This window comes from Lithobates pipiens, unplaced genomic scaffold (genome assembly GCF_037356315.1).
Source record: "Lithobates pipiens isolate NorthernLeopardFrog02 unplaced genomic scaffold, aLitPip1_a1.2 Scaffold_27, whole genome shotgun sequence".
Lineage (NCBI taxonomy): Eukaryota > Metazoa > Chordata > Amphibia > Anura > Ranidae > Lithobates > Lithobates pipiens.
Window position 1 is genome coordinate 195078024 of NW_027507788.1, and position 14158 is coordinate 195092181.

The 14158-nt window shown below is 41.1% G+C and overlaps 1 protein-coding gene across 5 annotated transcripts in view; it reads right to left on the bottom strand.

The window, feature by feature from the left end:
• Nucleotides 1-488: 488 nt before the first annotated feature.
• Nucleotides 489-14158, bottom strand: part of CUNH1orf159 (chromosome unknown C1orf159 homolog) — a 101056-nt gene continuing 87386 nt past the window's right edge. For all 5 annotated transcript variants that reach the window (XM_077458103.1, XM_077458107.1, XM_077458104.1 and 2 more), the window contains exons 8-10: nt 8023-8048; nt 2130-2160; nt 489-1032 (exon numbers count right to left, since the gene is read on the bottom strand). In XM_077458103.1, coding sequence (XP_077314229.1) covers nt 935-1032; nt 2130-2160; nt 8023-8048 — 155 coding nt within the window. In that variant the 3' untranslated portion in view covers nt 489-934. The remainder of the gene's footprint in view (nt 1033-2129; nt 2161-8022; nt 8049-14158) is intronic.

The window sequence follows — 14158 nt, forward strand, 5'->3', positions numbered from 1 at the left end:
TTTGGAACTACATTTCCCATGATGCTCATGCACTCTGCAGTGTGGATGAGCATCATGGGAAATGTAGTTCCAAAACCCCGATGGGTGCCAAGGTTCGCCATCGCTGTTCTAAGGAAATGGCTCAATAAGTACTGGAGAAAGGATGCAAATGCTAGCGCAAGCTAAAATCAGTAACAGATCCCATTTTTCTGCATCCCTTTTAAAAGAATCTATTTTAAAAGGAACCCTGTTAAGAGAAATATGTAGGGGTTTCTGAATTCAGAAAACAATTTCATGCATGCTTGTTCCAGTTGTACCACATGACTGAAAAATATAGAAGCCAGACACAGCTAGGGAACTAGCATTCTCAGAAAGGAAGTCAACAATGCCATAGTTCTCTCATGACAGGTTTACTTTAGGGAAATCACCAAATTCCAGGTCTAAATGTGCGTGAGAAATGTACGTTTTTACAATGCAAATTAAAATGCTAAGCAAAAGACAAAAAAAAAATAAACAAAATTAATTTATTAAAGCCATTGAAATCTATTAAAATACAAAACGAAATAAAAAATAGACAGCAGTGCTCATTTTACAAAGAAATGCATGAACAAAAATAGTCCAACGTTGACATTTTATGATTACATTACCAAAAACTGCATATTCTTCAGTCAGTTATTGATCTGATAAACCAGCATAGTATTGCCATCCTTCTAAGGAACGGACACAAAATTGCACAGTAAAATTGCAGATAATTGGAGCCCCCCCCCCCCCCCCCCATTCCCAAAATGTGCCATTTCTTGTGCAGGCAATGATCTATATCAGATCCTTCAGCCATTTGTTTACTTCATATTTCTGATTTTCACAGTTTCTGCGGCTAGGCCGATTGTTCTGATCCCAAGTGCTCTCGAAGTGTCAGTGCATTCCAGATCCTTTCATCTTGATACCCTAGAGAAGGCTAGACATTGCTTACTTGAGTATCCTCTGATGAAGTTAGTAGCACTGGTGCAGACGATTTGTGCGTCCTTTCTCGTCTAACATATCTTGGCTTACGACCTGAAACAAACAAAAAAAAAAAAAAAAAACAGTAGAACATATATGGGAGCACAGACTGACTTTTGCTTTTTGCTGGTTTCCTTTCTTTTGCCAAATATATTAACTGGTTCCAACTCCCTTTTCCACTCAATGTAAAACTGAGTATTTGCTGGAGTTCCAGCTTAAAGTGCATGTATAGTCAAAACTTTTGAGGTTTGGATAGAGTTGGGAAGGGTCAGAACCCACATCAAGTTTTGCCATCAATATCTTCGCTGGAGAGTTTCATTATTTCCATTTGTCCTGTTACAATCAACACCAGGACAGAAAAGTCAAAGCAAACCAAAATTTTATAATTGTCACTAGAATAGGAGAGGAGGGTTAAAATTTCCCCGGGGGGGTATCTAACCAGTGGTCATCTGCTCTGACAACAGTCTAAGGCCCCTTTCACACTGACGTCCCGTTCAGGCCCGCCTGTCAGTTTTTCAGGCGGACCTGAACGGGTGCTCCATAGAGCTCTATGGAGCGTCGGATGTCAGCGGTGACATGTCCACTGACATCCGACACCCGCTCCGATCCGAAAAAGTGTAACGGAGGAAAAAGCTATTTTTCCATCCGTCTGTGGATCGGATCGGGTGACGACGGGCACTGCGGTCCGTCGTCATCCGATCTCCCATAGGGGAAAGCAGCGCTGTGACAGGTCCGTCCCTGCGCAGTATGCAGAGACGGACCTGTCATCTCCCTGCTCAGTGGGGATCGACGGAGTGATCCCCGCTGAGCAAACGGATATCCACAGGGCGGATCAGAACTGATCCGCCCCGTGTGAAAGGACCCTAAAAGTGTAATTCTTCTAAGTTTGTAAAGATTTTCTAATTTCCTGTTGCATTTCTGGAACAGGAAGTGAAGTGTACCCCTCTCCCAATCAGAAAACAGTAAATGTATACATTTGAGAGGTTTTAGACCCTCCCCACATTACCATTCTCTATCCAAAACTAAAGAAAGTTTTGTTATGCAACAACGTCCACAACATTCATCCAATGTGAAATCTTTGGTAATGAGATCTCATGCACCCATAAACTATCAGTTCATATGTTTGGTTGAACATGCAAGTTTAAAGTTACCTGTAAAGCTTGGATTTGGAATCATTGATGCCTAAAAAGAGGGGGGAAAAAAAAAAAAGCACAATAATTATGCTCTATGAATAAGACCTAGCCCATTTAGAAAATCCCTATACTGTAAAAAAAAAAGCACAATAATTATGCTCTATGAATAAGACCTAGCCCATTTAGAAAATCCCTATACTGTACTTTTTTTTTTTTGGAGTGAAAGGATCAGTTTTGCGTTTATAGAAATATATTATTATTATTATTATTAATTAAAAAAGGAGCTTGATACTGTGCGACTAGGGCAACCAAATGGAAATGTCTGAAGGTTCCCCAAAGGATTAGACATTTGGATGTCCTAGCCTCATGTGTCCCTATACTTAATGTGACCTTTTTTTTTTTTTTTTACTAACTTTTCTGTGAGTCACAAATGAGTATTCAGTCTCTAACCAAAACATTACATTTAGGTATTGCATAGTGTAGATTTTATTGTCATCGGTGCTGACTGTAGCCCAGGCAGAAGCCCAAATTATGGGCATTTCATCCTGCTGCCACACCTCCTCTGAATTAGCTGGTGGCTTTTTTTTTTTTTTTTTTTTTTTAACAGAGGCGAGGACTACAGTAGTAGCTGGCTGCTTGTGTTGTGGGACTGACAGCAGCTGGGGGGCAGCACTGGTCATTCATATAATAGGTAAAGTTGACAACAGCATGTGCCAGCAGCTACTATACTAGTGTATCTCTGGCATCTAGTAGTTTCTGGCATGTGCTGTTGGCACTGCTCCCCAACCACTGTCATTCACACAACACAAAATGCCAGCTGCTACTATAATTAATTCCTCTGGAACTAGCTGGAGGCTGCAGATTGCAGCCACAGTCTTAACACTAACCAAAGGAGCATAGTTGCAGATTAGAGAGGGGACTGTGGGAGACTGCAGGATCAGCCTTTTATTATGAAGCAAAGGAAGCACAGGAATGTGTGGCAAAAAGGGCACAGATGTTCTGTCTGCAGCTTTCGGGGGAGACTGGGCCAGTGTTGGCAACCTACCAGATTTAAATTTATAATAATACCCACAATTTACTGCCAAGTTTTTACTGGCATTTCCAAAAGTTACAACATTTACAGTTTTAAGTGGGAATTTCAGTATTATGGCTACAAACAAGTATAATATGCAATTAGTAATGTGATTTAAGGTAAGTTATTCAGCAAAAAGCATATTTCTAATCTTATTTTCAATATAGTATGTGGCTCAGGGACAGGAAATTAGAATGGGCGTCACACACATGAAATTGACTCTGAAAGCAGTGTGCAGCAGGACAGATCACCGACAACGCGTCCCCTCCTGAGTCACTGTGATAGTCTCTCCATGCCAGGTGGTCCCTTCAGTCCAAGCAGCACTGAAAGTCCCACTCCCGCCTTACTTTTCTCCCATCCGGCAGACCTGCACACAAGACTCTGGCCGCTTGGCTCACTTGCACCATGACATCACACAAAACGCTAAGGCACCACCTCCACCAGACCAGCCCCCCACTGGTCCTGCCTAAACACACTGTAGCAGACACTTTGATGGTCTCAGCCGGCTCTGGACCCGAGCTGCGGATGCCCGGTTCTGAGCCAAATGTCACAGTCATATTTTTTACTGGTAAACTTTTCCTCTTACTGGCATTTACTAGCAGGAGAAAAGTGCCCGTTTTTTTTACTGGCTGCCAGTAAAAATACTGATGGTTGGCAACACTGGACTGGGCTGTGCTGGCTGTGTGTGTTCAGTTCCTGTATCGCCCTCTCTTCTCTGTGCAGTCAGAAGCCCATCTCCACTGTCCAGCGTTGTTGGATAGCAGTGGCAGGGACTACCTATCAGGCAATGCTGCTTAGGAATCACAGCACTAATTTTTTATGGTGACAAGTGCAATGTACGCAGTAAACCGGGGAATGCAACACACCTTATTAATCTATAGTGAGACTTAAGTTGTCCCCACTGGAAGATTTCCCTTTATTACTATAACGGACAGAAAGTGATGGAAATCCAAATACTGTCAAAGTTAAAATAGTCAAAGCTCCCCAGATAATACAAATCTGACAGAGCTCCTACCCTTTCCATGCTGTATCCACTGAACTGTGCCTGAAATAAATGCATTCTGGGGAAATTTATCCCCAAAATTGTACTTATTGGTTTAAGTGCCCCGTCAACGTATTTAAAGTGATTATGCTGAAAAAGAGGCCAAGGAGGACAGGCATGACTATGCAAATTCTGAAGTTTAGTTCATGTTGATGAGCAGATCTACTAGTTTACATTTCCTCAGCAGCACTGTTGGGCTAAATGTGAACAACCTTTGGTAGGTTACATGCTCCAATAGTGATCCTTTGTTTTATTCATCCAAACTTGCTTAAACACCTTCACTATTGGAAGAACCAAGGGTATTACCAAAGTTGTGTTTTCTTCTTGGCAGCTTGTTATATACCACAAAATAATAGGCGCTTCTGAATAGTGAACACTTTTGTATCAACACATAGATCAGAAGACCACACAAGAGCTGGCGAGGAGCTGCGCCGTTCACAGAAAACATTTCTCTGTTTTTTATTATTTTATGCAAAAAAAAAAAAACTTGCTCTCAGATGGTGAGAAGATCTGTTTCTTTCCATTTCAAACTCTGAAAAGATCTTATAAAAAAATAAAAAGGGGGAAATTTGGGATTTTAAATGATGCACATGGCTATGTGGTGATGAAAAAAAATAAAATAAAAAAAATGATATATATAAAATATGTTTATTGGTACATATACACATGTTGAGTCATAACAAAATACAGTGAATAGTATTGCTAATTAGTAGCACATGGCACATAACATGCATATCGCTGTACCACCGTGGCGTGAGTGGCGTTAGTTGCTGACCTAGATGTCTCTAATATAAAAAGTCAAATATGAATCGTGATTGTAAAAGCAAGTATGATCAGATGGTAGTGATAGCGTAGCATCGAAAAAAGGCTCTACGCATTTTGTGGGTTCTTTTGACTCATCAGGAGCTGATGCAGGGTACATATACACATGCATCTGCAAAAAAATGCATGCATACACACATATACATTATATATATATATATATACATTATATATATATATATATATATATATATATATATATATATATATATATATATGGTGTTTAATGCAAGGAGAGAGGGGAAGGAAAAAGGAGAGGGGGGGGAAGGAAAAGGAGAGGGGGGGGAAGGAAAAGGAGAGGGGGGGGAAGGAAAAGGAGAGGGGGGGGAAGGAAAAGGAGAGGGGGGGGGGGGAAAGGAGAGGGGGGGGGGGGAAAGGAGAGGGGGGGGAGGAAAAGGAGAGGGGGGAGGAAAGGGGGGAATCCCCCCGGTTACTCACAAGTCAGCTATAGGTTTCAAATGGAGTGCTGAGAGCCAAAGACATAATGGGGGATCCATCTCCGGGAGCTGTGGCAGTAATGAATAGACTACCATGAGAGTGGGGTCTCCATTGGAAATCAAAAGTGATGCAGTGTGTGTCGCAAAGGGCACTTTGTGGAGAGTAATGCAATATATATCAATGGAAATAGTGCATGTCTAATGATATAATGAGGACTAAAGCTCAAAGCATGGTGTCAGTAAAAGTGAACCCAGGTGAGGCATCAAAGTAGATAATCTGCCGCTACTGAAAATCAATAAATGCACAAATATATATATTTCCACAATAGCGCTCAAAAAATATTTAGACTGAAATACAAAATGTATGTGAATGTCTATAAACAAGTGAATCATGAAAAATGTATATAAAATCCAATTCCATACATGTAAAATAGCAGTCCTTTTGAAAAGTGCAGAAAAATATATGTGAATATACAGCGTGGCATTTGAAAGACTCTTCAATATATTCTGAGCTTATTTTGCCAAACACGAGAGTGAATGGCAACAGCATTCGGTGAGCGCTTTTCTTAAGGGGGCTGATCCCCTCTTCATCACTGGTGGAGGATATTGGGGTATATTCACATATATTTTTCTGCACTTTTCAAAAGGACTGCCATTTTACATGTGTGGATTTGAATTTTATATATATCTTTCACTATTCACTTATTTATAAACAGACAGACATTCACATGCATTTAAATATCATTTGTATTTCAATCTAAATATTTTTTGAGTGCTACTGTGGAAAAATGATATACCGTATATGTTTTCGCATTTATTGATTTTTTTTCACCTGATGGTTGATTTGAAACCTATAGCCAATTTGTGAGTAACCAGGGGGGATTCTCCCCCTCCCCTTCTCTTTTTTTGAATCAAATACCAGATTACATATATGGCATATGCAATTTTTGTATATGTACCCTGCATTGGCTCCTGACGAGTGGATAGAACCCACAAAAACACTTAAGCCCCATACATACTATCAGATTGTCTGTTGAGTTTTTCCTTCAGATTTACCAAAACCATATAATATGAGGACAAACCTTAGGAGTTTCAATGTGTATGCAATCAGGCAGGCCCTTCTACTACATGGTTTTTGTAAATCTGAAGGAAAAACTCAGCAGATAATCTAATAGTGTGTATGGGGCTTTAGAGACATTTTTTGATGCTATCGCTACCATCTGATCATACTTGCTTTTACAATCATGATTCATTATTGAATATATTATATTAGAAAGGTCTAGGTCACAAACTAACCACAGTGGAGCAGCGATATGTAAGTTTTGTACAATGTGCTACTAATGAGCAATACTATTTATTCACTGTATTTTGTAATGACTCAACATGTATATATGTACCAATAAACATGATATTAGATATCCATTTTTTCCATCACCTTATAGCCGTGTGCTTCATTTAAAGTCCCAAATTTGCCCTCTTTTATATGAAGCCATATTACATATGACACTACCCAGTCACTGCCTCATTTAAAATCCCACCTAACCCCCCCCACCTTCTCAATGATCTCATAAACAAGGCCTTACCCCTGTATAAAATGACAAGCTTTTACAGGTTGTCTGAAGAAATTCAACAAAATGTGGTCAGGGTAGATGTCAACAAGGGCCATTGCTATTGAGGTGTGATACCGTAATTGTATATTAACACACGGTGGCTGAAATGGGTAGCACTCCCACCTAGCAGCACTAGGGTCATTGGTTCGAATCCCAATAATGGCACTGCCTGCCTGGAGTTTGCATGTTCTCCCTGTGCCTGTCTGGGTTTCTTCCTAATACTCCGGTTTCCTCCCACACTCCAAAGACATGCTGGTAGGTCAATTGGCTCCTGTCTAAATTGGTCCTACATTGCAAGCTCCTTGAGGGCAGGGGCCGAAGGGAATGAATAATAAAATTAAAATAAAATAGTGCTGCATAAAATTGACAGCGCAATATAAGTACCTGTAATAAATAAAATAAACACCTAATAACTGATTGTATTTATGAGTGAACCGTTATGTCACGTGCTATGTAGGTCCTTTTACTCTGAACTTATTTAAGTCCATACCTATTTGCTTATCCGCCAATTGTCACCACATACATGTGATTTCTTATACATCTGCTCGTCACCAGTCCATGTTCTTCATCTGCCCCTTTCCTTTTTCTTCATTGGACGTACAAGGTGCATTACCTGCTCTGATTATTTTTTAATACATTGTACTGTGGACTGAAGATTTCTTGCCCCTTCACACTATACACATGACTGTGTATATATTTGTGCTTTTTCTTGTTATATAACTAAGAAACTGTTCATTTAAAACAAATTTAAGCAGTTCCAGTGACACGAGTCAAGGCATTTCTAACCATGGCATGGTTGTGAAGTTTTCACCTGAATAAGGGGTCTCTGTGTCGTGAAGTTGTGTCTTACTTAATAAGTCTGTTACATTGCTTGGAAAATTACTCTTATAATACATTTAAGTACTGCATAAGAGTAACAAAGACTTACCATTTCACTGGGCTGCAAGATGGATGCTACATGGGAAATAAATGACAGCCTTTAGTACAAGTGAGCTGTTGGTGAATGTGCGTGTACAGAGAGGATTATTAAATGTAATAAGTCCACCCACCACAAAAAAAAAAAAAAGAAAAAAAAAAAGAAGAGAAAAGAAAAAGAAAAAAAAAAAAAAAAAAAGGGGAGGGGGGAAATTACCAGATAGAAGAATCATCTGCTAATTAAAAAAAAAAATAAAACCTGCATTTTCCCCATAAAATAAAGGCACTTTAACCTAACAGAATGCACATCGTTTCTCCTCATACGTCTTTAGAAAGCCGGTACACCCAGCAGAACAATTGGTTTCCTTTGTTTGGTAGATATTTGCAATCTAGAGTCAATTTCAGTGAACACTTCCTTACCGACATGTTAAAACTGTGTTTCATACTAACAAACATTGTGCAATGTATTGGGAAGCTCTAAAACAAAACAAAAAAAGTGTAGTATGAAACATGTTACTGTTTAGCTTTCATTTATCGGACAATAAAAATGCATTCTAGTTTGTTATGCGATCGGAATTCCGGCCAGAAAGACCAATGGGAGCTTTTCATCTGAAAATGCGACTATGTATGCGCCATCGGAATTTAGCTGTCCAAATTTCCGACAGCCAAAAATTGATAGCATGGTCTCAATTTTCCCAGACGGAAAAACTTTACATCAGAAATTCCGATCGTGTGTATACAATTCCGACAAAAATCACGCATTCTCAGATTCAACTACGAGACGGATTGGCTACTGGCTATTGAACTTCCTTTTTCTAGTCCCATCGTACATGTTGTCCGTCACCACGTTCTAAACGATCGGAATTTGGTGTGACCGTGTGTAGGCAAGACAGCTTGAGCGGAATTCCATTGGGAAAACCATCAGAGCTTTTTCCGATGAGAATTCCGATCATGTGTGTGCGTGGCATTAGGCCTGAATATTTTGCCATTACTTTTGGCATATAATAAAGTGGAGAAATCTTGTTAGCTGCAGGTAAACCCATGTATACCATGGCAGACAGGCCAGCCTACCATAAACACAACATTTAGGTATGGCAGGTTGACAACAGTTTATTTATGGATTTGTAATTTGACAGTATTTGAACACTCAGCCGTTTAACATGGTGCTAAATGAAAGGCTTTATAGGCTGGAAAACTGGGTGGCAGTCACAACACCGCTTAATCTTTGTTTACACTGGTAGTTAAATCTTCCTATTAACCCAGATTTGTAAAGTCCACAATAAAGATCCTGGTAATTTTTACTATAAGGGCTTGGAAAATGGAAACCCCCCCCCCCCCCCCCCCCCACTGTAATAACACATGAGAAATTTGCCAGTATACTTAAATTTAACCACTTGCTGGCCACAAACTGTAGTTTTACTGCTACGGTGTGGACTAGCTGCGCAGAATCATACAGTATCTCACAAAAGTGAGTACACCCCTCACATTTTTGTAAATATATTATTATATCTTCATGTGACAACACTGAAGAAATGACACTTTGCTACAATGTAAAGTAGTGAGTGTACAGCTTGTATAACAGTGTACATTTGCTGCCCACTCAAAATAACAACACAGCCATTAATGTCTAAACCGCTGCCAACAAAAGTGAGTACACCCCTAAGTGAAAATGTCCAAATTGGGCCCAAAGAGTCAATACTTTGTGTGGCCACCATTATTTTTCTGCACTGCCTTAACCCTCTTGGGCGTGGATTTCACCAGAGTTTCACAGGTTGCCACTGGAGTCCTCTTCCCCTCCTCCATGATGATATCACGGAGCTGGTGGATGTTCGAGACCTTGCGCTCCTCCTCCTTCCATTTGAGGATGTCCCACAGATGCTCAATAGGGTTTAGGTCTGGAGACATGCTTGGCCAGTCCATTACCTTTACCCTCAGGTTCTTTAGCAAGGCAGTGGTTGTCTTGGAGGTGTGTTTGTGGTCATTATGTTGGAATACTGCCCTGCGACCCAGTCTCTGAAGAGGGGGATCGTGCTCTGAACTATAGCTCCCCAGTGGTGGCAGCACTCACGCAGAACCAGTCCATGGCACTCCCACCACCATGCTTGACTGTAGGCAAGAAACACTTGTCTTTGTACTCCTCACCTGGTTGTCGCCACACACGCCTGACACCATCTGAACCAAATAGGTTTATCTTGGTCTCAGACCGTAGCACACGGTTCCAGTAATCCATGACCTTAGTCTGCTGGTCTTCAGCAAACTGTCTGCAGGCTTTGTGCATCATCTTTAGAAGAGGCTTCCTTCTGGGACGACAGCCATGCAGACCAATATGATGCAGTGTGTGGACGTATAGTCTGAGCACTGACAGGCTGATCCCCACCCCTTCTTCCTCTGCAGCAATGTTGGCAGCACTCATATGTCTATTTCCCAAAGACAACCTCTGGATAAGACGCCAAGCACGTGCACTCAACTTCTTTGGGTGACCATGGCTAGGTCTGTTCTGAGTGGAACCTGTCCTGTTAAACCGCTGTATGATTTTTACCACCATGCTGCAGCTCAGTTTCAGGGTCTTGGCAATCTTCTTGTAGCCTAGGCCAGTGATGGTGAACCTTGGCACCCCAGATGTTTTGGAACTACATTTCCCATAATGCTCATGCACTCTGCAGTGGGGTGCCGAGGTTCGTCATCACTGGCCTAGGCCATCTTTATGTAGAGCAATAATTCTTTTTTTCAGATCCTCAGAGAGTTATTTGCCATGAGGTGCCATATTGAACTTCCAGTGACCAGTAAGAGGGAGAGAGGGAGACACACGACACTAAATTTATCACACCTGCTCCCCATTCACACCTGTGACACTAACGAGTCACATGATAACAGGGGGGGGGAATGGCTAATTGGGCCCAATTTGGACATTTTCACTTAGGGGTGTACTCACTTTTGTTGCCAGCGGTTTAGAAATTAATGGCCGTGTGTGAAGTTATTTCTAGGGGACAGCAAATTTACACTGTTCTACGAACTGTACACTCACTACTTTACATTGTAGCAAAGTGTCATTTCTTCAGTGTTGTCACATGAAAAGATAATAAAATATTTACAAAAATGTGAGGATGTACTCACTTTTGTGAGATACTGTATATATACACAGACAGTGGATATAACAAGTCTACACACCACTGTTAAAATGTCAGGTAACTGATGTAAATAAATGAGACAAAGATAAATAATTTCAGAACTTTTTCCACCTTTAATGTTACCTATAAACTGTACAGCTCAATTGAAAAACAAACTGAAATCTTTGGGGGATAAATGTGGTTGCAGAAGTGTGCACACCCTCTTATAATTGGGTATGTAGCCGTGTTCAGAATTAGGCAATCACATTCAAACTCATGTTAAATAGGAGTCAGTACACACCTGCCATCATTTAACCACTTACAGACCACCTGCGGACATTATACGGTAGTACTTTGAAGAGGAATATCGTTGTATGGTAGCAGCTAGCTGCCATAACCCTGGTATCCTCTTCTTCAGCGGGCGGTCCTCTTTCAGATAAAAGTGTTCTCTGTGGCAGATTTGCCGCAAAATCACTTTTAAATCGGCGGTGGGAGAGGCCCCCCCCCTCCTACCACCCTTCGATGCCCTCCCCCACTTACCGGAGCCACCGGCAGCGGCGATCGGATCCTGTGTCATCTGTGGTATGGAGCTGAGTGAGGGGAAGATGGTCCCCACCTGGCTTCATACCAATGCAGAGAGGAAGCAACGTCAAAACGTTACTCCTGCCCATAGCTCTTAAAGCTAATTTTATTTTTTTTTTCTTTCTATTGCATTTTAGTATAAATGAGATCTGAGGTTTTTTTGATCCCAAATATCATTTTTAAGAGGTCCGGTCATGGTTTTTTTTATTACAAGGGATGTTTACATTCCTTGTAATAGGAATAAAAGTGACACTGTTTTTTTAAAAAATAACAGTGTGCAGAAGCGAATGCATATGCGAATAAAGCCCACATATGAAGTCAGTGTTTGAACACCACATGTGAGGTATCACCGCGATCGTTCGCGCAAGAGTACTAATTCTAGCCCTAGACCGCCTCTAACTCAAAACTGGTAACCAGTAGAATTTTTTAAAACTTCGCATATAGAGATTAAGGGTAAAAGTTTGTTGCCATTCCACGAGGGGGCACAATTTTGAAGCGTGACATGTTGGGTATCAATTTACTCGACTTAACATCATTTTTCACAATAAAAAAATAAAAAAATTTAGCAAACTTTAATGTTTTTTTTTTTTAAATGAAAAAATAAGGTGTATTTTTTCCCAAAAAATTACGCTTTTAAGACCACTGCGCAAATACAGTGTGACAAAGTATTGCAACGACCGCCATTTTATTCTCTAGGGTGTTAGAAAAAAAATATATAGTGTTTGGGTGTTCTAAATTTTCTAGCAAAAAAAACACCACGCTTGAAAAATAGGCCTGGTCTTAAAGTGGTTAACCACTTCTTGCCCACCATAAAGCAAAATGACATCGGCAAAGTGGTTTAAATATCCTGACCAGACATCATATGACGTCTTCAGGATGGGTGCACATCGCGACGTTCGTCATTGCGGTATGTCAGCCTGACAAACCGCAACTACGATCTCATTAAAGGAGTCTGACGGAGACTCTTTACATCGTGATCAGCCATGATTGGACACGGCTGGTCACGTGGTAAACAGGAAGAGCCAGTGATTGGCTTTTCCACACTTGCGTCTGTCAGGCGTGAGTAGGCGAGAGCCAATTGGCTGCTCCTCTGACAGGGGTGGGGGGGGGTCTGTGCTCCACACTGGACCACCAGGAATGCCCACTACTAAGCATGCTACCCTAGACCACCAGGGATAACAATCAGTGCCCACAATGGGCATCACTGATTGGCATCCATCAGTACACTACATTACATCAGTGCCACCTATCAGTGCCCATCCATTCCACCTATCAGTGCCCATCCGTGTTGCCTATCCATGCCGCATATCAGTGCCATTAGTGCCCATCATCTGTGCCACCTCATCAGTGCAGCCCCATCAGTGAAAAAGAGAAAACGTATTTACAAAGTTTTGTAACTGAAACAAAAAAAAAAAAAACAAAAAAAAAAATTCGAAATTTTCGTTTTTTTTTTATTTGTTTAGCAGAAAATAAAAATCCCAGAGGTGATAAAATATCACCAAAAGAAAGCTCTATTTGTGCGAACAAAATGATAAAAATCTAGTTTGGGTACAGTGTAGCATGACGGCGCAATTGTCAATGTGCGACAGCGCTGAAAGCTGAAAATTGATTTGGGCAGGAAGGTGTATAAGTGCCGGTATTGAAGTGGTTAAAGTGCCCCTGATTAACCTCAAATAAAGTTCAGCTGATCTAGTAGGCTTTTCCTGACATTTTTATTTGCATCATACAGCAAGACTGCTTTCACACTGAGGCGCTTTACAGGCGCTATAGGGCGAAAAAAAAAAAAGTCCTGCAAACCGCATCTTTGCGGCGCTGTAGGAGCGGTGTATATGCCGCTCCTAAAGCATCCCTGCCCATTGAAATCAATAGCAGCGCAGCCGGACCGCCGGCATAGTGCCGCTGCATCGGCACTTTGCACCCTTTTTCGCCCGCAAGACGACGGTAAAGCGCCTGATGCCTGAAGATCTTCTTGTAGTACTTCTTTTGCCGTTTCCTAATTTCTGGGTAGAATGTCTTTGCTTGGACAGCTCTGTTGACACCTCCCATGGTGTTATTGTAGTCTATCACTACTTGTGGCTTCACAATTTCTTTCCCACCTTTTGTGCGTACCAGAACAGTGGGGGTATTGTGAACTGTACTCATTGGGTACATATCTTTCTTGTCACGCCATCACAGTGCCATCATTTTGAATTTCTGTCAAGCAACCATTTCACCAGTCTTCAGTTTCTTATTGCCAAACATTGGCAGCATGTTGCGCCAGTTAGCCCCAATGGTTCCATAGGCATCTGTTTTGTTTTGCAGAAGAAACTCAAAAAGTTCAGGAGACGTATAAAATGTATCGGTTGTTACGCATTAGCCTTGATTTAGCAATGGCTCAATGAGTGAATGAATGGAAGTTGCCATTCCATAGTTGCTGCATTTTGGATTGAATTTTGTTCCTTTTCCAGTGTATATGACCAC